A 24201-nucleotide genomic window follows, 5' to 3' on the forward strand; every position below is an offset into this window, starting at 1 on the left:
CTCTCTCTCTCTCTCTGCCGCTCCGCCCTCTTCCTTCCTCCTCCCATCGTGCCTTGCGGCGGCAGGCGACGCCAGCAGGCCGTTAAGAGCCGCTCGCGCCGGAGGCAGGCTCGCGCCGGGCCTCTCTCCCTCTCTCTTTCCCCCCCCTCCCCGCCGTTTCCAAGGAGACGCGAGAGTCCCCGCCGCCGCCTCGCCGCCATGTCGGCCCAGGCCCAGATGCGAGCGCTGCTCGACCAGCTGATGGGCACGGCCCGGGACGGTGAGTTGTGGCGGGCGAGGCGGGGGCCTGCAGGAAGGAAGGAAGGAAGGAAGGCCGCGCGCCTCGGGCCCGGCGTGGACGGTTTCGAAGCGAGGCCTGGACGAGGCGACCCGCCGCCTCCCCTCTTTTCGTCGCCCTTCGCTTCGCGTCGCCCCCTCCCCTCCCCCCCCACGACCCCCTTTGGCACCCCTGCTTGGTACGACGACAGGGACAGGCAGCTGTCGCTTCTCTGTGCGACCCCCCCATATATATATATTATTATTATTTTGGGGAGGGGGATATATATATACACACATACATATACATATATACATATATCTATATGTGTCTCTATATATCTGTATATCTATATGTCTATATATATCTGTATGTATGTCTATGTGTGTGTGTGTGTGTATATATATATATGTGTGTGTGTATGTGTGTGTATGTATGTATATATATATATATATATATATATATATATATATATATATATATATATATATCCCCCTCCCCAAAATAATAATACCACACAGGTAAGCAGCGCTGTTAAATCTGGGGTCCCCCCCCCAAGGATTAATTCCTGAGGGCTTTTGGGGCTGGGGAAGGCTGTGTGGAGGGAGGATCAGCTGCAGAGCCCTTCCTTTTTTTTAAGAATTGGAAAAAGAGAAAAGAAAAAAAAAGACATTTATTTTTACCTTATTATTTGGGGCTTTGTTATTTCACAGGTTAGCTGGCTTGAGCCCTGCCATTGGTTCTAACTGGGGGGAAGGGGGGAAACCCTGCTCAGCCTAAAATGCCAGCCTGGGGTTTTGATCTGCATCCCCAGCTAACTAAATGGAAGAAATGAATAGAAGAAATAAAATTTGTCTTCCTCCGGGAGGGGGGGGGGGGCAAAGAGGAAAAGTCAGCTTATCAGGGAGATGGATGTGGTAAAAAATGTAACCCGTCCGTCCATCAGTCAAGGCTCCTGCTTGCGGTAGGGGAATGTAACTTGAAAAGAGGAAGGGTTCCTCTGCTGCTTGACTTGGCGTTAAATGTGCCAGCTAAGCAGAGCTTCCAAATCCAGAGGCAGTGTATACGGGTAGTCCTCGACTTACGACCACAATTGAGGCCAGAATTTCCATTGCTAAGCAAGACAGCGGTTCATAAAAGTTGCCCCATTTTACGACCTTTCTTTGCCACACTTGTTAAGTGAATCACTGCCGCTATTCAATTAGTAACACGGCTTTGTTAAGTGGATCTGTCTTCCCCAGTGTCTTTGCTTGTCAGAAGGTCGCAAAAGGAGATCACGTGATCCGGCAAACAGTGATAAATATGAGCCAGTTGCCAAAATAGCTGAATTTTGGTCACCTAACCCTGGGGATGCTGCTACAGTTGTAAGTGTGAAAAAAAGGGTTGTAAGTCCTCAGTGCCATTATGACTTCAACCGGTCTCACTCAAGGAAGGGTTGTAAGTTGAGGACTACCTGTATGGTGAAATGGGGGAGGAAAGATCAGGGAGAGCTGCTGTCTCACTGCCCCTTCTGATGCCCTTTCCAGCAGGCACGGTGGCCACAGAATACCCAGAAATGGACTTTAGCCTTTGGCAAAGTTCTTGTTTAGTTATTCAGGCCATCTTTAGCAAAAGGAAACTAATCACCATAGCAAAACAAAGCCAGCCAAAAGGCAAACCAGTCAGGCCGGTTTGGCAGTGCAGCAGCCTGGTCCTGGTAACATGGGTGACACAATGGTCTTCAGAGTAGCTTCTGGTGACAGGTGCTCAAGCAGGATAGACAAGTCCCTGACACCTGCGTCATCGCATCTTCTTGCTAGCCGAGTCCAGCTACCTGCTCAAGCAGGTGGTAGGGTTCTTGATGTAACATCTGATGCCTGGAAACATCTGTTCAGTGATATAAAATGCGGGTACAGATGGTACGGGGGGGGACAATCGAGCTTTGGAAGTAACATAAGTTTTGGTCTATGCTGTACATTTATAGAGCTTTCTGAAAAGCATTGTCAGGGAAATACATATTACACTAATTTTTTATAACTTGGACAATTGGAGCTGCCCTATAAAACATAAGGCTTTGCACCCCAGATACGTCGGCTAGAACTCTGCCTCGTGAGTTGAAAGCCCGACTTTTCTGGTTTTATATGGTGAGGCTTTTCTTTTGTAGACTCGCCTGTAGACATAATGCTTCGTGTGTAAAAACACGAAGGTAGGCCTGTTCTGCACGGAAACAGGACTTTAAGTATGTTCCCCGGAAAGAAAAATATATATATTTCCCCTGAAAAGCTGTGCATTCCTGACAAGGTTTGTATCTGCTTCCCTACTGAAAGTCTGGCACATTTGCAAAAACTCTACTGATAACTTTTTGCACTTGGTTTCGTAAATGAATAAAAGTGCTCGTTCTTTCTTTGTGTATTTGAGTTGTTTTTTTTAATTGCTTCCCATATTTTTATTTCATACAAACTGAACAATTGTGGCCCCTCTATTTTATTTATAAAGGTTCAGTGTATCTTTGCCTGCCTACATCAATCTGCAAGGGAGTTGCAGAAAAGCCTCATGTTCATCGAGCCGTGAGTCACAACCAATTTTTAAAGCTGTTATAACAAAAAAAAAAAAGTGTTTGCTGCTTTTTTTCACAAGTAACTTTAAAAGTATAGTTTAGAAAAGAAGGAAAGAGGAAAATAAAAACATTTTCAGTAGACACAACCGGATGCTTGCAAATCCTGATCTATAGTCATACACAGACTAGCTTTTTTAAGAACAATTGTCACATACCATTACCACTTTGCCTTTACCTTTTATGTATCATTCCCCTGACTTCCTTACTGCAGGTTTGGGCAAGAAAGCTTTTCCTTTAAAACTTTTCAACAGCGGGCATAAATTTCTGCAGCTGAGGTCTTGAAGAATGCAGATGGGTATAGTATGTGTTGGAGCTCGCAGTGTGTATGAACTAACTTTTCTTTTTTTTTTTTTTGCTTGTTTTAAATGGCTCCCAAATGAGGGTGGGAAAGGGGAGGCAGAAGATAATCACCACTTTTTAGAGAATATTCCGGTGGCCTTTAGACATTCAATGTGTGTTAATATGTATGAATCAGCAGTATTTAAGGAAAAGATACTTGATTCATAAATGGCTACCTAGTAAAATTTCGGAGTGTGATTCACGGCCTTCAGCTAAAATGGGTTTTGGTTTTCTGAACCTTTGCTTTCTTTGTAGAAAAGATCTTTTGTGGGTCTGGACCCAGATTATGTATTTTTATGTAACTATCTGACTACGGATGTAATTATGGTCAACACCATACTTAGTAAGTGGTGCACATGATATGAAATGCTGTGCATAGTTTGATTCTCAGCTGTGAAAGAAAAAAATAAAATCTAACTTGCGCTTTTATAATTTTCTGATCAGTTCTGGGGTTCGTGAATGATTTTTATCTGCGTAATGAGGCAAAATTAAACGTACCGTAATTTGCCATGCTTCATCAACATGTAACAATATTTCATATTTGTAACCAAAAATGAATTTCAGGAGATGAAACCAGACAAAGGGTGAAGTTTACAGATGAACGGGTCTGCAAGAGCCATCTTCTGGACTGTTGTCCTCACGATATCTTGGCAGGGACGGTAAGTCCCCTTCCTCACCCCACTCATCTTGGGGTCCCTCTTTCATTTCAGCGTTGATTCCTCAGCCTGCTCCCTTCAGTATATTTAATTGCCACTCCCCAGATTTCCCAGTAGAGCAGTGGTTCTCCACCTGTGGGTCGGGACCCCATTTGGGGTCGAACGACCATTTCACGGGGGTTGCCAAACAACGCAGTCCGCCATTTTTCCCCCTTTTCCTTAGCTGTGCTACTCCCTTTTATTCTATTGGCTTTTGAAAGCCAATAGAATAGACTCTCTTGAATAGAGTCTAATTCTATTGGCTTTCAAAAGCCAATAGGAATTGTCCAGGCTGTCTCTGCCCTGCTGAGCCCGCCAAAAGTCCCATTCTGCAAACGGTGCTGCACCAGTTGAGTAGTCCTCGACTGACGACCGGTTGAGTAGTCCTCGACTTACGACCGGTTGGGGGTCGCAGCATTAAAAAGGTTGAGAACCACTGCAGTAGAGGCACAGGCACATCCTCAACATACGACCGCAACTGAGCCCAAAATTTCTGTTGCTTAAGCGAGACAATTAAGTGAGTTTCTACCCCCCCCCCCATTTTATGGCTTTTCTTGCCACAGTGAAGTAAATATGGTTTCCCCATTGGGATCACGTGACCCTGGGACAGACACTGCAGCCATGATAAAAATAGGATCCAGTTGCCAAGCTCATGAATTTTGATCACGTGACCATGAGGATGGTGCACTGGTCATAAGAAAGAAAACTAGTCATAACTTTTTTCAGTGCCAGAAGCAGATAATGCAGCCCTTTGTAATACGATGTCATTTGGATCACATGAAGCTTTGGGATCATTTTCAAAAGTGATTCTCTATATTAACTAGTGCTCTAATTAGATGATCTGAAATGAGACGTATGCATCCCAAAGGAACTCTAACATTGTGCTGTATGATCTTGCATTTTATAAATATTGAGGCTTCCCGGTATGTTTATGGCTGTTTTGCGATGGAATATCCAATCTGTATGATGATCTTTGGAATAGGAAACCAGCTGAGCAGCTGACATATCATTATAATTGATTCATTTGCTAATCACTAGTTGTTTTATGTTTTGCTTATGGTAATATGCTGGATTGTTTGATGATATTGTCTCCTATCCTTTTTTTTTTCTTCAATAGCGTATGGACCTTGGAGAGTGTACCAAGATTCATGATTTGGCGCTGAGAGCAGATTACGAGATTGCAAGCAAAGAGAGAGACCTTTTCTTTGAGCTGGATGTAAGTGCTCCACATTTTGATAATAATAAACGGATTCAAGCAGCTGTTTGATATCTCTGTTGTGTACCGTTATTGCAGTAGGCATAAGCGCTGTGTCACCTGGGCAAAACATTGAGCAGGTTCGTGGCTGTGCTCCTCTGTGGCTGTTACTTAATGTTACACACTTTATTGTAACGAGATGAATAAAAAAGGTAGTCATTTACGCTAGGAAGCATCAAGGGCTTTTCTGCAGACTGAAGACAGTGCAGATTATTCTGTGCTTGTCACAGGCTGCAGTTTTTTCAATGTGGCAGAGCTCTTAACGGGTTAACTTCTAGCGTATGTCCTGGTAAGTGTTGATAACCCCAAATGCTTTGGTTCTGTACGGATCGGTTGCAGATCAACCCCTGCTCCACAGAAGAGTGGGGTCTTCAGGAAGTCATCAATTTACAACCACAATTGAGCCCCAGATTTTTGTTGCTAAGCGAAACATTTGTTCAATGAGTTTTTTGCCCCATTTTACGACTTTTCTTGCCCCATTTTATGACTTTTCTTGAGTCTCACTGCAGTTGTTATTAACACGGCTGTTAACGAATTGGGCTTCCCCATTGGCTTTGCTTGTCAGGAGATCACAAAAGATGATCGTATGACACACACATATACCCCCTCCCCAAGAACACAGCAATGGTCATAAATATGAACCAATTGCCAAGCGTCTGAATGTTGATCACGTGACCATGGGGATGCTGCTGCGGTCGTAATTGTGAAAAACGGTCATAAGTAACTTTTTCCAGTGCTGTTACAACTTTGAACAGTCATTAAATGAGCAGTTGCAAGCCGAGGACTGCCTGTATTGATCCGGTAGTTCATCCTGCTCCTACGTTTAGCCTCTTCAAATTCTAAATAGTATGATTTAAAAGTTGGTTATCCGTGTCAACTTTGGAGAGAGTCTGAATCCTTTAAAAGCTAAACTTTCACCTAAGTGTGTTCCCTTTTCCTTTCTATTGTTGCTAACCCTAAACCGATATTATAAAGTTGTAATAATGGGGCTGCAACATTGTTAGGTTGTTATTTTAGGTGTGAGGGAAAGTTTCATAAGCCACATCTCCAGTTCTTCAGAAGAAAATCTCTCGTTTCCGTCTCTTTAATTACCTTTTTTGAAGTGGCTTGTTGACATGACAATAAGAAGTAAAGAGAAATTCATCTCATGAGATGATTTTTATAAGAATAATACAAGCCGATTAAAAAAAAGTTATACATAGATGTTATCGTTATCTGTACAAATATGAAAAAATGTCTATATTTAATCATTTGTACATTGAAAATATTAAGAATTATATTTGTTTAAGGTGGAAGAAGGAGAATACAATTGGGAGAAGGGAAGATCAAAGAAGTATAATATTAACTAATATACCAATTATGGAATTATCAATATCAATCCTTCTTCTTGGGCCATATCCGTTATCGGACATTGGCGATCCTGTTTTTATCAGCAGCCGCACGAAAAAGTGCTGCTGAGTTTTGTTCAAACCAGTCCCTTAGATTTTGAAGCCATGATGTTCTTCTTCTGCCTGAAGAATCATTATTGACTGTTAATTAACTATTATTGTGGGTTTTCCCCCCAAATATATAAACTAAGACGTTGTACACCAGGCACTGGAGCTTGTTATTGTAAAACAACCAAAAATATATATATTTTAAAACAAGTAAAGAGAAATAAGGCTCTGCATTGAAGAGAAGCATTTTCAAATTGGGCCTTTCATGCCGCCTTCATCCCTTGATTTTTATCACTGAAATAAGGATGTGTAAGGACTGGCTTTCTAACATTAGCACTGTCTTGTTTCTATACAAACAGGCGATGGATCACTTGGAATCTTTCATTGCTGAGTGTGATAGAAGAACAGAACTGGCTAAAAAACGACTTGCAGAAACCCAGGAGGAGATCAGCGCTGAAGTGGCTGCAAAGGTATTTCTGTTGTGCAATTGTGTTCTTGGTAAAATGCCGAGACTCTTGAAATTCACAAATTAACTGGCTGTTGTGCAAGGCTTCTGGTGGTTATACCAGGGGTCCCCAACCCCCAGTCTGTGGACCGGTACTGGACTGCAGCATGCCAGCAACCGGTCCGCCCAAACAAGCAAAGCCCCATCTGTGGGATGCGAGTAGCACACAAAACCACGCACCCTCTGGTCTGTGGGAAAACCTTTCTCCATGGAACTGGTCCCCGGTGCCCCCAAGGTTGGGGACCTCTGATTTATACAATTGATTGGGCAAAACTCATCTAGGTGATCTTAGGGATCCTGTAGGTTCATACGTTGCTTTAGTGGCAATCTAGGCTTAACATCTGCGTGAAGACATCTGAGATAGCTAAGAACCGGAAATACCGTAGCTGTTGTAAGCATGAAATCGCTCTTCAAGCCACTTTGAAATTCCTTTAGATAGAATTTAGATTTAAAGGTCAAATAAAGAGCATAGCTGCTCTTTAGTATTTACATTAGGGATAACATTAGTTTATCCATGAGATTGTGTGGAGAATTGCATATCTGTTCTATTCATGCTTCCCATGCTAAATAAATAAACCAAGCACGTGTGCTTTTACATTATAGAACAATGGCTTTACTTACCAGTTAACTTTTGTCTCATGGCTTTCTGCCAGTGCTAAAATTCATTACAAAACCAGAGACGCAGTGGTTGAAGCAGGAGATTAAAAATGAACGTGGTTTCTCTTAAGCCTGTTTCGTGCCAGAACTTCTAAACATAAAATACCTCCCACATGGGATGTATGATGCTACCCTGAGCCCTTTCAAAGTTGCACTCGGTTCAAACAGTCGGTTTAATGTGACAGAAAATTATTAGGGTGTGATCCTATGAATCACATTTAAGATAGACGAGTTGGATTTTTGTTTAACTTAACACTAAAATTGGTTTGATTTGATTTTAAGCCCTTGACCTAGCTGTTATTTTGATATGGATCCCCTGACACGGCATTCCAGGTTTAGGGATGGCACTGAGCCTTAAAGAGGGGATATATATTCTTCCTTGGATGATTAAAAAAAATCCACTTGCTTGGAAGTATGACCAACATCCATTTGTGGGTTTGATTGTTGTCACTGTGGGGTTATTGGGGGGGGGGAATTATTGCTTTAATTGTTTTTATATTGGGTTCTTATCTTTGTAAGCTGACTGGAGTCACTGAGAGTGAGTCATATAAATTTTCTTCAGTCAAACAAATGACCCCAAACCCATGTCCATTCTTTAGGCAGAGAAAGTGCACGAACTCAACGAAGACATTGGGAAGCTCCTGGCTAAAGCTGAGCAGCTAGGAGCTGAAGGGAATGTGGATGAATCCCAGAAGATCCTGATGGAAGTGGACAAAGTCCGTGCAAAGAAGAAAGATGCAGAGGTTTGTTCTTTCTGAACTGAATATGCAGATTTACCGCTTTTTAAGCCTAGGACAGTGATGGCGAACCTTTTAGAGATGAGTGCCCAAGCTGCAACCCAAAACCCACTTATGCATCGTCGAGTGCCGTGTGGGTGTGGCCAGTTGGGTGGGCGTGGCCCACTGGGTGGGAGTGGCTGCAGTGGTAACGGCAGACTGGGTGAGACTAAAAAGTTCAATCAATCAATTGCAACTTTGCAAGATCTTTTTTTTTCCCCGCGAGAAGTTGAAATTGACTGATTGAACCTTTTTTTTTACGGAGGCCTAAAGCGAAAAGGTTTTATAAAACCCAGCTGAAGGCCTAGGACTGGGGCGATGGCGTGCACGCCCACAGAGAGGGCTCTGAGTGCCGCCTCTGGCACCCGTGCCATAGCTTCGCCACTACTGGCCTAGGATGTAACTAACCAAGCGAAACGGGTTTACCTCTATCGAAAAACGGAGAAGGAGATTGTAACGTTGATCTTCCTTTTTGACTAATGCTGCATTACTATATTAGATGGGTGTCACTAGTGTTACTTGTGACGTGTTGCAATTAGGCAAGGTAATAATGAGTCGTTGGCAAAGGTGGGGAGAAGGAAGTCAGAAAGGTGAGCGATGGGAGTTTTCATTTTGACCTGTTTCTGATCTAGGAGGAATACCGCAATTCTATGCCTGCATCCAGTTTCCAGCAACAGAAGCTGCGTGTTTGCGAGGTTTGTTCTGCATACCTCGGTCTCCATGACAACGATCGTCGTCTGGCTGATCATTTTGGGGGCAAATTGCATTTGGGCTTCATTCAGATCCGTGAGAAATTGGACCAGTTGCGGGTAAGGGCTGTAGTTACTCAGGGGTAAAGTACTCTTGTATGAAAAGAGACAGTTTTAATTTTAACAATTGGGTAGACACAATATTGGTCTAAGTCGGGTAGGCAACTTTGGCTCTTTCATGACTGGTGGACTTCAACTCCCAGAATTCCTGAGCCAACATGGCTCAGCTTGGAAACCTCTCCCTTTCCCCTCAGCATGGCTGGCTCAGGAATTCTGGGAGTTGAAGTCCACGAGTCATAAAAGAGCCAAGGTTGCCTACCCCTGGTCTAGGTAAATCAGTGTTTGAACTGTCTCTTGTTCTTTAAAACTTAGAATGGGTGAATAGCCAATGTCAGACAATCCTACAGAGTAAGGATAGTTTCACGTTCACACAATTAAGTTCATGCATGTGTGTAACTTGATTTTTCTCTCCTTTTCTCTGCTAAGTAAAATTCTTAATCCTGTAATGTATGTGTGAAATGGCCTCATTGATGTGAGATGTTTTATGTAGCTGCATGGTTGTCATTAAGTAAACAGGCTTGTGTGAGTCAGATTTGTTTATTAGGATTAACAAATTTGACCCTCCCATTTAATTGTTGCCTTTGTCCATGGGATAAATCTGTAGGTTGAAATCAGAAACTTGTCGTTATCAACAGGGAAGTCTATTATTCTTCTAAATCAGTGGTTCTCAACCTGTAGGTCGGGACCCCATTTGGGGTCGAACGACCATTTCATGGGGGTCGCCAAACAAGGCTGTCCGCCATTTTTTTCCCCCTTTTCTTTGGCCATGCCCCTGACACCCGGTGATGTATAAGTGGTTGGGGGTCACCACAACATGGGGAACTGTATTATGGGGTCGCGGCATTAGAAAGGTTGAGAACCACTGCCTTAGGGTTAGGGGTTAGGTCACCATGAACACATAGAGCAAAATGGACCTCACCAACAAATTGGGAGTGCTTGGATATGGTTAGGAGGGCACTGACTTTTCTAGGCTGACCTATTATGTTTCCTGGTAAAATACATGGGAAAACGCCATTGGAGGAAAATTCCACTTAGGGTTAGGTCACCATGAACACATAGAGCAAAATGGACCTCGCCAACAAATTGGGAGTGCTTGGATATGGTTAGGAGGGCACTGACTTTTCTAGGCTGACCTATCTATGTTTCCTGGTAAAATACATGGGAAAACCCATTGGAGGAAAATTCCACTTAGGGTTAGGGTTAGGTCACCATGAACACATAGAGCAAAATGGACCTCGTCAACAAATTGGGAGTGCTTGGATATGGTTAGGAGGGCACTGACTTTTCTAGGCTGACCTATCTATGTTTCCTGGTAAAATACATGGGAAAACGCCATTGGAGGAAAATTCCACTTAGGGTTAGGGTTAGGTCACCATGAACTCAAAAAGGAAAATGGACATTGCCAACAAATTGGGAGTGCTTGGGTATGGTTAGGAGGGCACTGACCTTTCTAGGCTGCCCTATTTTTCCTGGTAAAATACATGGGAAAACCCCATTGGAGGAAAATTCCACTTAGGGTTAGGTCACCATGAACACATAGAGCAAAATGGACCTCGCCAACAAATTGGGAGTGCTTGGATATGGTTAGGAGGGCACTGACTTTTCTAGGCTGACCTATCTATGTTTCCTGGTAAAATACATGGGAAAACGCCATTGGAGGAAAATTCCACTTAGGGTTAGGGTTAGGTCACCATGAACACATAGAGCAAAATGGACCTCGTCAACAAATTGGGAGTGCTTGGATATGGTTAGGAGGGCACTGACTTTTCTAGGCTGACCTATCTATGTTTCCTGGTAAAATACATGGGAAAACGCCATTGGAGGAAAATTCCACTTAGGGTTAGGGTTAGGTCACCATGAACACATAGAGCAAAATGGACCTCGCCAACAAATTGGGAGTGCTTGGATATGGTTAGGAGGGCACTGACTTTTCTAGGCTGACCTATCTATGTTTCCTGGTAAAATACATGGGAAAACCCATTGGAGGAAAATTCCACTTAGGTTAGGTCACCATGAACACATAGAGCAAAATGGACCTCGCCAACAAATTGGGAGTGCTTGGATTGGTTAGGCACTGACTTTTCTAGGCTGCCCTATTTATGTTTCCTGGTAAAATACATGGGAAAATCCCATTGGAGGAAAATTCCACTTAGGGTTAGGGTTAGGTCACCATGAACTCAAGAGGAAAATGGACATTGCCAACAAATGGGAGTGCTTGGGTATGGTTAGGAGGGCACTGACCTTTCTAGGCTGCCCTATGTTTCCTGGTAAAATACATGGGAAAACCCCATTGGAGGAAAATTCCACTTAGGGTTAGGTCACCATGAACACATAGAGCAAAATGGACCTCGCCAACAAATTGGGAGTGCTTGGATATGGTTAGGAGGGCACTGATTTTTCTAGGCTGACCTATCTATGTTTCCTGGTAAAATACATGGGAAAACCCCATTGGAGGAAAATTCCACTTAGGGTTAGGGTTAGGTCACCATGAACACATAGAGCAAAATGGACCTCGCAAACAAATTGGGAGTGCTTGGATATGGTTAGGAGGGCACTGACTTTTCTAGGCTGACCTATCTATGTTTCCTGGTAAAATACATGGGAAAACCCCATTGGAGGAAAATTCCACTTAGGGTTAGGGTTAGGTCACCATGAACACATAGAGCAAAATGGACCTCGCCAACAAATTGGGAGTGCTTGGATATGGTTAGGAGGGCACTGACTTTTCGAGGCTGACCTATCTATGTTTCCTGGTAAAATACATGGGAAAACCCCATTGGAGGAAAATTCCACTTAGGGTTAGGGTTAGGTCACCATGAACACATAGAGCAAAATGGACCTCGCCAACAAATTGGGAGTGCTTGGATATGGTTAGGAAGGCACTGACTTTTCTAGGCTGCCCTATCTATGTTTCCTGGTAAAATACATGGGAAAATCCCATTGGAGGAAAATTCCACTTAGGGTTAGGGTTAGGTCACCATGAACTTAGAGAGGAAAATGGACATTGCCAACAAATTGGGAGTGCTTGGGTATGGTTAGGAGGGCACTGACCTTTCTAGGCTGCCCTATTTATGTTTCCTGGTAAAATACATGGGAAAATCCCATTGGAGGAAAATTCCACTTAGGGTTAGGGTTAGGTCACCATGAACTCAGAGAGGAAAATGGACATTGCCAACAAATTGGGAGTGCTTGGGTATGGTTAGGAGGGCACTGACCTTTCTAGGCTGCCCTATGTTTCCTGGTAAAATACATGGGAAAACCCCATTGGAGGAAAATTCCACTTAGGGTTAGGTCACCATGAACACATAGAGCAAAATGGACCTCGCCAACAAATTGGCAGTGCTTGGATATGGTTAGGAGGGCACTGACCTTTCTAGGCTGCCCTATCTATGTTTCCTGGTAAAATACATGGGAAAACCCCATTGGAGGAAAATTCCACTTAGGGCAGTGGTTCTCAACTTGTGGGTCGGGACCCCATTTGGGGTCGAACGACCATTTCATGGGGGTCGCCAAACAAGGCTGTCCGCCATTTTTCCCCCTTTTCTTTGGCCATGCCCCTGGCACCCGGTGATGTATAAGTGGTTGGGGGTCACCACAACATGGGGAACTGTATTATGGGGTCGCGGCATTAGAAAGGTTGAGAACCACTGTTCTAAATAAACACTTCCTATACTTCTCATTTTAAGGGGTAACTTAAGATGCTGTATATAAAACCAACACTTTGTCAGCCCATAAACTTGTAAAATTAGTACATGGCTGATGTTTCTGTCCCTGCCTTGCCTCCAGTTTTGGACTCTCTGCAGTCTGAGTGTGAGAGGCATCATGTTCATTCCTAGTAAAGAAATTAAAGACTAATCAGGGTTACATTAATGTTGGTATCAGAATGCTAGTCTCTAGATTTTGATTTTGTAGTATTCTGAGTTTTTTGGGGTCCTCAAAAACTGAGGAGTTTCTCAAAGGATCACTTTCTTCATGCTTGAGTATTTTATATTTTGGCAAATTATTCTCACAGGGGTGCTTTTTTCTTCAGCTTGTGCCTTGGTATTAATATGTTGCCTGTTTCACGTTAAATCTCTGCAACTTCCTCATAATTTGCTTATCGGTTGTTCGGTAAAGGTTTTAATTTGGAAGCTGTTGGTGGGAACATTGATCATGCTTATTGAGATTTGTGGACCCAATACATCAGAAATACATCAGGACATACTGATATGTAGTCAGATAACAGTCTTAAGTGGTTTTTACACATCCACTACTTGGTGTTGCTTTTAAGTAGCTGTATTTTTTCTAATCTTTTAGTTGCTTAAGCTAAACGTGTCACTTAAATAGGAACATCCTAGTAGGAGAAGATGTTGCCACCAACTGTCTTTGAATGACCCAATTACATTTGACAACATTTCTTGTCTCACTCTAGAAAACCGTAGCTGAAAAACAGGAGAAGAGAAATCAAGACCGGTTGAGAAGGAGAGAAGAAAGAGAGCGGGAAGAACGTGTGGGACAACGGTGAGGGATTATTTATTTATTTATTTATTTATGAGACTTATATACCGCTTTAAGTGCAAGCACTCTCTAAGCGGTGTACACCAGTAAGCAATGTGTGTGTATATATATATTTACATTGCCCCCAACAAGCTGGGTCCTCATTTTACCTACCCTGGAAGGATGGAAGGCTGAGTCAACCTTGAGCCGGTGAGATTTGAACCGCTGACCTGCTGAACACAGTCAGCTAAAGTGGCCTAACTGCTGCGCCACCTCGGATTGCAGAGGAGAAGCGTGCGGCTTCCTGACTCAGTGGCATAGGAGGTCTTCTGGTGCGCTAAGATCTCAAAGAAGCAGCACAGTAGAAACTGGGTTGTGTTTGGTCCCCAGGCGCAGGGCAAACCTATGTTGGTGCCTTTTTGGCCCTCTGAAATCAGTAGAATTTGGAAGCAGAAAGAAGAACGTAAGAGTGCCAACAGTAGAATAGCAGGGCTGCTTGATAGAAGATGAAAAGTATTGAGTAGACATCTGTTTCTTTACTGTTTAGAATTTGGAATCCTTTGCCAAATTCATTCTTGGCCCTTTCAGCGTTTTACCTTCTGGGGTCTTAAAAGTGTACGGCACTTTTTAGAGCAAGGAATCCTGCTTCATCAGAACACGCTCCTAACTGTGCTTGCATACTGTCTCCAGCGCCTCCTTTTAAATCAGTGCTGTTCCTTTTTTCTAGATCTGGATCAAGAAATCGAGATCGCAGAAGGTAAGAGAGCTTGTGTGTGTATGAGTGAAGGGTACATATACATTGAGGTGATGGTCCTCAAATGAGCTTCTTGATAGCTCAGTGGTTCTCAACCTTTTTAATGCCGCGACCCCCCCCAACGGTCGTAAGTCGAGGACTACTCAACTGGTGCAGCACCGTTTGCAGAATGGGGCTTTTGGTGGGCTCAGCAGGGCAGAGACAGCCTGGACTATTCCTATTGGCTTTTGAAAGCCAATAGAATTAGACTCTATTCAAGAGAGTCTATTCTATTGGCTTTCAAAAGCCAATAGAATAAAAGGGAGTAGCACAGCTAAGGAAAAGGGGGGAAAAAATGGCGGACTGCGTTGTTTGGCAACCCCCGTGAAATGGTCGTTCGACCCCAAATGGGGTCCCGATCCACAGGTTGAGAACCACTGTGATAGCTTTTGGCAGCTCTCCATTTGCTGCTTTTCTCCAGACCCAAAAGCAGACAAGTCCCCCAATCCTTCCTAGTCTGTTACTATTTCTCCCTGTTAAATTGTCATTGAATTGAGCTACATTGGGTTGGCACCCTTGCTGTTCGCTTTTTATAAATTACGATGGCTTTTTGATATATAGAAGTAACGTTGAGTTGCTCAATAGCTTGGTGATCTCCTTCAGCAGTCTTTAGAACAGAAATTGTCTACAATGTTAAAACTATCTTATGTTTATGTTGAAATGTTTTGCTTTATGTAACCAGCAATGTAACTACATGGATTTTAGCATAGCAGTAGTTCTCAACTAATTTGAATTATTGTTTTTTTTTCCTGGTCTAACCTGCCCACAGGCAATTGAAAGGGCACATGAGGCCTTTAGTACAGTTACCCACAAAGGCTAGGTAGCCTCACTTGAAAGGGATTTTCAATTCCAAAACTCAGCGCACTCCGTTATTTAGAATGCTGCACAGATCCATTGCAAATGCTGTCATGTTAGCATAAAAAAATCCCCTTTTAGCAGAGAGGAAGAGCAAAAATCATTTTTTTGCTGGCACTTTGGAGAAAACTCCACAGAGAATCTCTAAAATACAATTGTTTAATCTTTCTTAAATTTGAATTTATAGGTTTTTTATGTGGAGACAGTGCATAAGAAAGAATGCAGTTCTTGTATGATGCAGCAGAAGCTACAAAAGCATTGGCTTCAAATTCTGCAGACTTGTAAAATATCTGGAGGGATATCAATAAGGAATTGGAATACCATTTTGCAAAGTTTTAGTTGTAACCTCTTTGGACGTAATGTCTCATATGTACATTCCAATGATTTTCTTGTGGAAGTCTTTGTATAATTGTGGTTCACACGCATAGAGTCATCCAGAAATACTATAAGGCAGAGCTAAAAGGGCATGAAGTTAAAAGCTAAGCCCCTCTGTTCTGTCATTAATTTATATGGACTCTAATCTGAAAATCATTTGAATCATTTCTTAATAAAGGCCAACTGTATTAATTATTTAATTTGTATATTGCTGAATGCCGTAAGAGAATAAAGGGGAAAGAATAGAATCTGGTTTTCCGTGAACTTAAGGTATTGATCTTTAAGGATGCCCTTTTCATCCATAACAAAGCATTCTTAATACAGTGGTACCTCGGTACTCATCATTTATTGGTACCGGGAGGTGCGATGGGTACCAAAAACAATGAATACCAAACAATTTTTTCTCATAAGGAATAATTTAGTGAGTCACAAGGCAGCCGACACTGTCAAGTTCTAGCTTTTGTGTTGAGTACCAAACAAACAGTACCGGGATAAAATTGTCATGTCAGAATGCATTGAGTACCAAATTCAATGAATTTCAAAGCAGTTGAGTACCAAGGGACCGCTGTACTTGGTATCTTGGTACTCAAGGTACAACATTGGCTTAGTTTGTGTGATAAAATACAGGCAAGCACTTGTTATCTCCTCCTAGAGGAAAAGTCGGGCATAAATTGTGTGTGTGTGTGTATTTATCTGAAAAGAAACTGAGGTAACGGAGTTACTCTTAATGGAAGACTCTTTGATACGGCTGAACTGAATTGTTTTCCACCTTCCCGCTGCAGATCGCGATCCCGAGAGCGGAGGCGCCGACGTTCCCGCTCCCTTTCCCGCGAGAAGCGGAAATCCCGTTCCAAGTCTCGGGAACGAGAGAGGCACCGACGCCACCGCAGCCGTTCCGGGAGCCATAGTCGGGGTCACCGACGTGGATCCAGAGACCGGAGTTCCAAGCATAAGTATGGCCAGCCTATTCTCACTGCCGCTTGGAGGGGAAGGCTTGTTTTGCGTGGAGTTTAGCCAGAGGAAACATGTTAAAAGCTGAAAGGAAACCAGGATACATTTAGAAATAACGATGCCAGTTTTCCAAGCCCCCCCTGCAGGGAACATGTTGGATTAAAAAGTGTGATTGTCAAGATGCAAAGAAGCAGGGAAGGCCGAGCTCTTGTTTTCTCCTTTGTGAATAGACTAGAATATGCAGAGATTTCATCCATGTGAAAAAGACCAGAAGCTCCAGCAGCCATTTTGAACTCTTTTGCCAGGCCTGCAAATCCCGTTTTCCCCAGTGTAAGAGACGACTTCCCTGCTTCTTCGAACATTTTTCGTTTCTGCCGAAGGCATGCCGTTCACTTAGTGAGTAAATGACGTGTTGCTATCAGGAAGGTGTTAGCCTTTCTAAAAATATTGAGATAGGGCTGTACATGGATGCACAAAACTGGCCCAAACTGGTGGTCCTTTACACAGAAATTAACTAATGGTATAGGATACCACAGTTTAATCCTGTTTAGGAACAACAACAACAACAAAAGATTCTCATATTGTTTTTAGAGATGATGTTGGGATGGATTTAGTTTTTAGTCTGCACCTAGTAATTCCACTTAATACTTACCCTTCTAGCCCTTACAGAAGGAAAAGTTTAAGAGAAGTAATTTATTCCCCGCTTACAAGTTGACCACACGCCTTTGAAAAATCTCATTTATCTAATGATAAAGCGGATTTATAACCTCACCCGTTGGAAGAGTGAGTGAAAATAGAGAGTATTTATCTCTTTTTCTCTGCACAGCAAGGATTGAAAGCGAGAGATATTATAAAAATGTGTGGAAACTATTAACTCACGGTTGAGATACTAAATTCATTTTTTAAATCTGTCTTAAACATGAACATTAAAGAAAAGAAGTTTGGACAATTAGGAAATGAGGAAGACCCTGTAATTACTATTACTCTAAAGAGCAGGTAAGGGAAGACTTCAGAAAACTCGAATGTGCTCTAGCTCATAAAGTGCCCCCTCCCCACCCAGGGGGAAGAATTGCATGGAGAATATTTTCTGGAAAAACGGGAAATGCCAGAAACCGGGAGAGGACATAAAAGATTGTAAAACTTCCTATTTCTTTTAAACAATCCCCTGCTGCAATTTCTTAAAAACTCGGCGTCTTCGAAAGAGACAGTATCTGGCAAGTGCAAAAATAGATACGAGAGGTGATCCTGGATAAAGGAATCGTGACATTTATGGACGTGGGACGGTTCCTCTCTTTTTGTTTCGTTTGCAATAGAGATGTAAGTCCGAAAGCGTTAGTCAACGACTGGGGTTGTTGGCGGGAGGAGGGCCCTTGTTTTAATTTCATGGAGCAAGGTTACACCTGAGTCTAAAGGTCTCCTTCTCAGGTAAAGCTTTTGGGATACAATTTTGGGAACAGAAAATACCTTTGTTTTGAGCGTAGGTCCACAGCGGCTTCAGTGTACTGAGCCAGTGAAATAATTAAAAACAAGTGATCATTCTGTATCCCGTAAAGTCGTCTTCTTTAGATACCCTTCATAGGCTAGCTAGAGAGGATGGGATTTATCCTAATTCATCCTAATTCATTTGGAGGCCCATCCTGCTGGAGAAGAGACTGTTTGGTGAAATTGAATTCAGACCATGGTCCTGTAGTTGCAAAAGTACAATCTCGGTCACAAGTAGTCCTCAACGACTACTTTGTTTAGTGACTATTTGAAATTACAACTGGGCTGGCCAAAGTGACTCGCAACCGAATCTTCGGACTTAACGACTGTCACAGCATCTCCACAGTCACAATTCGGGCGCTTGGCAACCAGCATTGCGTTTACGACAGTTGCAGCGTTCTGGGGTCCTGTGGTCACCATTTTGAGATCTCCCCAGCTTGTTTCCAGCAAAGGGAAACCAGATTTGCTCAACAACCCCCTGATTCACTTAACAACGCCAGTGGTTTGTTTAAAAGTGGTGGAAAAGGTTGTAAAATTGGGCATGACTCACTGCCTTGCCTAGCAGTGAAAATTCTGGTTGCAGGTGTCGTAAATCGAGGACTGCTTTCATACCTTGTGTCCTCCCCACCTTTTAGCAGTTGAAAGATGGCATATTCCATCTCCACGTGGTAAACCAGGCTTGAGAGAAAATGGAGAGATTGTTCACTTGGGTGAGGACCCCAGATTAATGGAATTATCCAGGCTTATCACCTGCTTCCCATTTTATAGACTGAAACTAGCAGTCAGGCTGGTGTACAAGTTGGCTAGTGCTAACTTGAGTTAGCAAGTCACAGATGCTGAAGAAGGACTCTTAACCACCTTCGGAATTCCTGACTCTTATTTTTTTCTCCCTGTTTTTTTTCCCTCCTCTGTTTGAGCACTAACATCATGGTTTGTGCTTTTCTCTGGGTGGCAGTATGGATTGGACTCAGAAGGAGAGGGCAAGTGAATTTATTATCGTTAAGGGGAGAGAGGTTGGGCCATTCATAAAACTGTCTTGCCTAACGATTCCTTGACCAAGCCATCCTTGGAGAACTCTTTTGGTAAGCTGGGGTTTAGGATCAGAGGGGAAACTTCTAATACTATAGCGTAGCCCTGGTTCCCGTGGAGAGCCGTTGAAGGGGAACAGTGTCTGCTACCTGTCTATGGGGATTCTCAGTCATCCAGGTCATAGTTGTCTCAAAGGTGCCTTTAAAGCAGGGGTGTCAAACTGCCGGCCCGTGGGCCGGATGCATCACATGGAAGCCGCGCCCACTCCATTGCCGGCAATGGCAAAACTGGCCCGATACGTTGCACGACGTCATGTGACGTCGCGAGTTTGACATGCCTGCTTTAAAGGCACCCGGACCTTTTTTTTTTTTTTTTTTTTTTGGAGGAAGAAGAAGAAGCTGCATCAGTTGAACTGATGAAGCTTCTTGGATGAGAAGCGAAACTTCTTTTTTTCCTCAAAAAACAGTCCAGTTGCATTTTGAAGCCAAAAAAAAAAAAAAAAAGGCATCTTTGAGACTGTCCGGTACAGATTGGAAATGGAATTTAAAATGTGTAGCAGAGAACGAATAATAGTATAGTTGGGTTGAAGAAATTGAAAAATGGGCGATAATGTATAGACTATCATAAAATTCCTTTGTGTTTGCTGTGACGCAGAGTAGGAAAAACCCTGATGCTGATGTCACCGTTGACTCTTAGGATGTGAATGAATTAAAACAAGACTGAATTATGTTTAGTTCTTCTGCAAGGCTGGCTGGTGGTCCCAGCAGTCACAGGAGCAAATTTATTAATTACCAAACCTCACTTTGGGAAGGATTATGATGCTCCCTTCTGTTCAGGTGCTAAGGCTTTTTTCATGTGTCTCTTTATTGCCAGCTTTTTATTTCCTGAACATGTATGGCTCCTTGATAGAAGCAATAAAGATTTTTATTGCTATCACTACTTTTCAGTGACCGTTTGAAGGAATTTGCTTTTGACTCCCGAGATAAAGAATTTGCTTTTGACTCCATCCATTGCTACAAAGTTGGAGGAGTGGGATTAATTTATATTAGAGTGATTCAAGGCCAGTGCCCTCTGAATGGCGTTCTTGTCTAGGAGAATTTCATAGTTTAAGAATTGGCGTCCTTTTAAATCTGGATTTTGAAGCATTCTGTTAATGAATTTTAAAAAAAAAACAGCTCTATGTGGGGAACCTGAATTCTATTTGGAGAGTCCTTCTGTGATTCACTTATTCTTTTGTGCCATTTCTTTGGGGGTGATGTACTGCATTTCAAAAAAAAAAATCCTTTGAATTCTTATCTTTGAGACCAGTTTAGATAGCTTGTGCTGAATGAGGATTCATCACCCCTTCCTGCCTATCCAGAAAAGTGATTTTTCTTTCCCACCAGCTAGCCAGCTCCAGGAAGGAAAATTGGACAAGAGAAAAAAAAAAATTACAGTTCCTTCTCCTGGCCACCTTCCTTGTGTATATATATGTAGCTTGAACTACGGTGCCTTTGTAGTGGCTCCTTTATTATAACATTGCTCGCTTTGTACTTCAGATCCTCTAGGGATCGATCTTCAAGAGAGAAATCTCGGGACCGGGAGAAGAAAGAGAAGAGTTCGTCTGAACGGCGGCACGAGAGCACCAATGGCAAATCTCGCTCCAAGAGGTCGGAGGAGAGGGAAGCTGGCGAGATCTGAGCTCCCGCCACGAGACCCTTCTTGTACTGTAAATAGTCTTGAGAAGCATTCTACACGGCCCAAATCTCTCATTTATATTAACGGAAGACAGCACATCCTTTTGTAGTTCTGAATTTCTTATCGTTTCTGCAGCTAGCAATGACAGTTCCCTGCCCATTGACCCAAACTTTGATTTTATTAAGCCTAAAGAGATCCAGCAGCCAGGGATCCACCCAGATTAATACCTTAGAAGCAGAACGCAGCTGCTGGAAAGCAATCCTACGAGAAGGGATTGCCATCTGCTTTAAAAACACACACACACACACACACACACACACACACACAGTATCCTCACCTGCTCACTTTAAAGCATCACTTGCATTTCTGTAGCCAAGTTAAGTTTGTACCCTAACTGAAAGAACTTCAAGAGATGGGGATGCCTTTGGCCTCTCCTGTAAACCTCTTCATTTAGGGCAGTGGTTCTCAACCTTTCTAATGCCGCGACCCCATAATATAGTTCCCCATGTTGTGGTGACACTTATACATCACCGGGTGCCAGGGGCATGGCCAAAGAAAAGGGGAAAAAAATGGCGGACAGCCTTGTTTGGCGACCCCCGTGAAATGGTCGTTCGACCCCAAATGGGGTCCCGACCCACAGGTTGAGAACCACTGCTTTAGGGGTTTCCTATTCCGTATTTTTCAAACATTCAACTCTGTGTAAACAAGTCAGCAGTTTAATTGACATGCACCCTTGTTGAAATTTGGGGACAAGTTGCTTCAACTGGATAGGGTTTTTCGTTTTTAGGGTCATTGTATCTGTAGTCTGGTGAAGTTAACACGGCGTTCTAATTTAAATGATGATTGGATTATTTTGCTCAGCGCTCTGCTCTTCGGTGTAGTTTCTTACACCTTGCCTATTCTTCAGCCTATTCATTTATTACCAAATCTTACCTTTGGAAAGGATTTGGGTTCCTGAATTTGGTTCACGTGTCCTAGTTTGTCACTTAACAAGGAACCTCATCAAAGACCCTGTTGAGAGGTGTCCTCCCGGGGCGGATGATCCCCAGAAATCTATTTGGTCAAAAACTCGGATAGTGCTGCACTTTCCGTGATAAACTAAACATTATAGGTTGGTAAGAAATCAGTGAGATAACGGACCATAATCTGCTGTTGCTATGATCTGCTTAAAAGTTACAACAGCTTGAATTTTAATAAATGACCACTGAAAGCGGATCAAAGTTAATAGCAGGCACCCCAAGTCTAGTAAACTGGGGAAAACGTTTGTTCCGCTTCTATATCTCCTCCCTTTTGCCCCTTTTTTGGCTTCATCCCCCAAATTGGAGAGATTAACAGAATTGTCCTAATCCTAATGCCGAGTTTTGAGTTTCTTTCCTCTTTTGCTATCACTGCTACTTTTTCTGATAGAGCAACGTGGGCACGGATCTTCATGCATAGGATTGCATGGATAGAAGCAGAGACATTTGCTGTGAGAAGGTGCCCCCGCCCCAGATTCAAAGTCACAGAGAGATCCCATTGGAACAGCTCATTCCCAGGAATTTTAAATCTACAACAGCTCATTCCCAGGAATTTTAAATCTAAAGCAGCTCATTCCCAGGAATTTTAAATCTAAAACAGCCCATTCCCAGGAATTTTAAATCTCACCACACACCTTAAAAGGTTGATGGGTCCAGGAGAAGAAAACTGGCAAGGCAAATCACGTGAAATGTACAAAGCATTAGGAACCCATCCCTTCCGTGAGGATTTTTATGTTCAGTATTTGCAGCTGAGCCGTTTGATCTGTGACAGCACTTCCTCCCTTCCCCACCCCTCATGTTCTCCCCTTCCTCCCATGTCTTTTGAGGAGTTTTGGTCTAAGTAACAAGATGTAAGTCAAGTGCTGTTGTCCTGCCAGTCTGATTCACATTAAAAGCTTATCTTTGTGACTTGGCGTGCTCAATGATCTATTTGAGGGTCCTATCACTGTTTAAAATGTCTTGAAAAACAAGGTCCTAGCTACATCAGCACAGAGAAAGAGAAATCTACTGAAGCTTGCTCTGGGGCAATGCGATGAGTATCTCTACCCCATAAGATGCTCTCTTTGTATTTACACATTCCTGAATTGTAAACCCTTGGTAGAGTGCTGAGTATTTCTGTTATATTATAACAAGGACCAGCCATAAAAAACGGGCTGTCGGTCTGCAGTACCGTATAGAACAGCTTCAGCTAACATCTGTATCAGGGGTGTCCAACCTTGGCCACTTTAAGACCTGTGGACTTCAACTCCCAGAATTCCCCAGCCAGCCAGTTGGCTGGGGAATTCTGGGAATTGAAGTCCGCGGGTTTTAAAGTCGCCACGGTTGGACACCCCTGAGTTTTAAGAGTTGGAAGTAGGTTGGAAGGAGGAAGCTACAACTTCAGCTGAAAAACGTAAAAATTCCAGTTTTCTGGTTCCCGCCTAAAAACACACGTAACACAAGCTTTATATGCTTTTTGTTTGTTTGGAGGATGAATTAGCCACTCCACTTCAATTAGATTGGGAAGCATCCTGGCATGTTAGTTTCCATTAAATTCTGTTTGAAGAGGAATCCTTTTGTTTGTGTTGTTGCACATCATGGGCATCGCCCAGGTCTGCTACTTCGTGCTAGCAGCTCTTGATATTTTGCCCCCCAGGTCTTCTCATTGGGCCATACTAGGTATTTACTCTGAGGCTCCTAAAAATAACCAGTGCTCTGAATTGAGGGTGAGCCTATTGGTTCATCTTGATTTTGGTGACACGTTGTTTTGTCCAGAGGAGATTGGGGCTGATTTGGCTATCCAAATAAAACAATTTTAAAAATCGTTTCACATGATGGAATCCGACTGATTTTTCCAATGAGCTCAAATTTTTGTCTGGACTTCATTAGCTGCTATTAACTACGTATTTGACTGATGGTTAAGGGCACCAGTCTCCTAACATTACCAAATAAGTCCATATGGAAGTAAAACTGAATACTTGCTGGCTTTTATTTTCTGTTTTAAACCACTGAATATTTCACTGTTATTATGAAGTTTCAGAAACGGCATAGTGTAACATTGCCTTTAAACACTGAGATATTATAATAAAAATTGGCGTACATGTACTTAACAATAAGAATCTCTAAAGTTCACAGGATTTATATCATCAACTATAATCCTCTTGTTTGGTGCAAGAATCTATTCAACATTCGTGGCAGGATTTATTTCCTTCCTTCCTTTTTTTCTGTTCTTTTCAGAGAAGG

At 42.8% G+C, this 24201-nt stretch overlaps 1 protein-coding gene across 11 annotated transcripts; it reads left to right on the forward strand.

Moving 5' to 3' along the window:
• On the forward strand, nt 1-23788 carry LUC7L (LUC7 like). 11 transcript variants are annotated; one of them, XM_039349887.1, is made up of 13 exons: nt 95-259; nt 2732-2802; nt 3756-3850; nt 5004-5102; nt 6937-7047; nt 8339-8482; nt 9148-9324; nt 13736-13824; nt 14528-14557; nt 16606-16776; nt 17080-17170; nt 19212-19236; nt 20824-23788. In XM_039349887.1, exons 4-13 carry the CDS (start codon nt 5007-5009, stop codon nt 21069-21071), a joined length of 1182 nt encoding a protein of 393 aa, XP_039205821.1. In that variant the 5' UTR covers nt 95-259; nt 2732-2802; nt 3756-3850; nt 5004-5006; the 3' UTR covers nt 21072-23788. The 11 variants fall into 11 exon arrangements, 9 of the variants coding, with proteins under 9 accessions (XP_039205814.1, XP_039205817.1, XP_039205818.1 ...); XR_005557487.1 differs by lacking the exons at nt 2732-2802; nt 20824-23788 and adding an exon at nt 17835-18091 and having other exon boundaries at nt 1-259; nt 19212-19562; XR_005557488.1 differs by lacking the exon at nt 2732-2802 and having other exon boundaries at nt 3-259; nt 19212-19338; nt 20824-20961.
• Nucleotides 23789-24201: the final 413 nt, after the last annotated feature.

The sequence above is a fragment of the Crotalus tigris genome, unplaced genomic scaffold (assembly GCF_016545835.1).
Source record: "Crotalus tigris isolate CLP2741 ecotype Arizona unplaced genomic scaffold, ASM1654583v1 scf7180000018301.7375997, whole genome shotgun sequence".
Taxonomy (NCBI): Eukaryota; Metazoa; Chordata; class Lepidosauria; order Squamata; family Viperidae; genus Crotalus; species Crotalus tigris.

Coding starts and splice junctions, on each gene's coding strand:
- LUC7L (XM_039349878.1), top strand. CDS start 199: ATGTCGGCCCAGGCCCAGATGCGAGCGCTGCTCGACCAGCTGATGGGC. Junction 7,048..8,338: donor GCGCTGAAGTGGCTGCAAAG/GTATTTCTGTTG, acceptor TCCATTCTTTAG/GCAGAGAAAGTGCACGAACT. Junction 14,558..16,605: donor AGAAATCGAGATCGCAGAAG/GTAAGAGAGCTT, acceptor TTCCCGCTGCAG/ATCGCGATCCCGAGAGCGGA.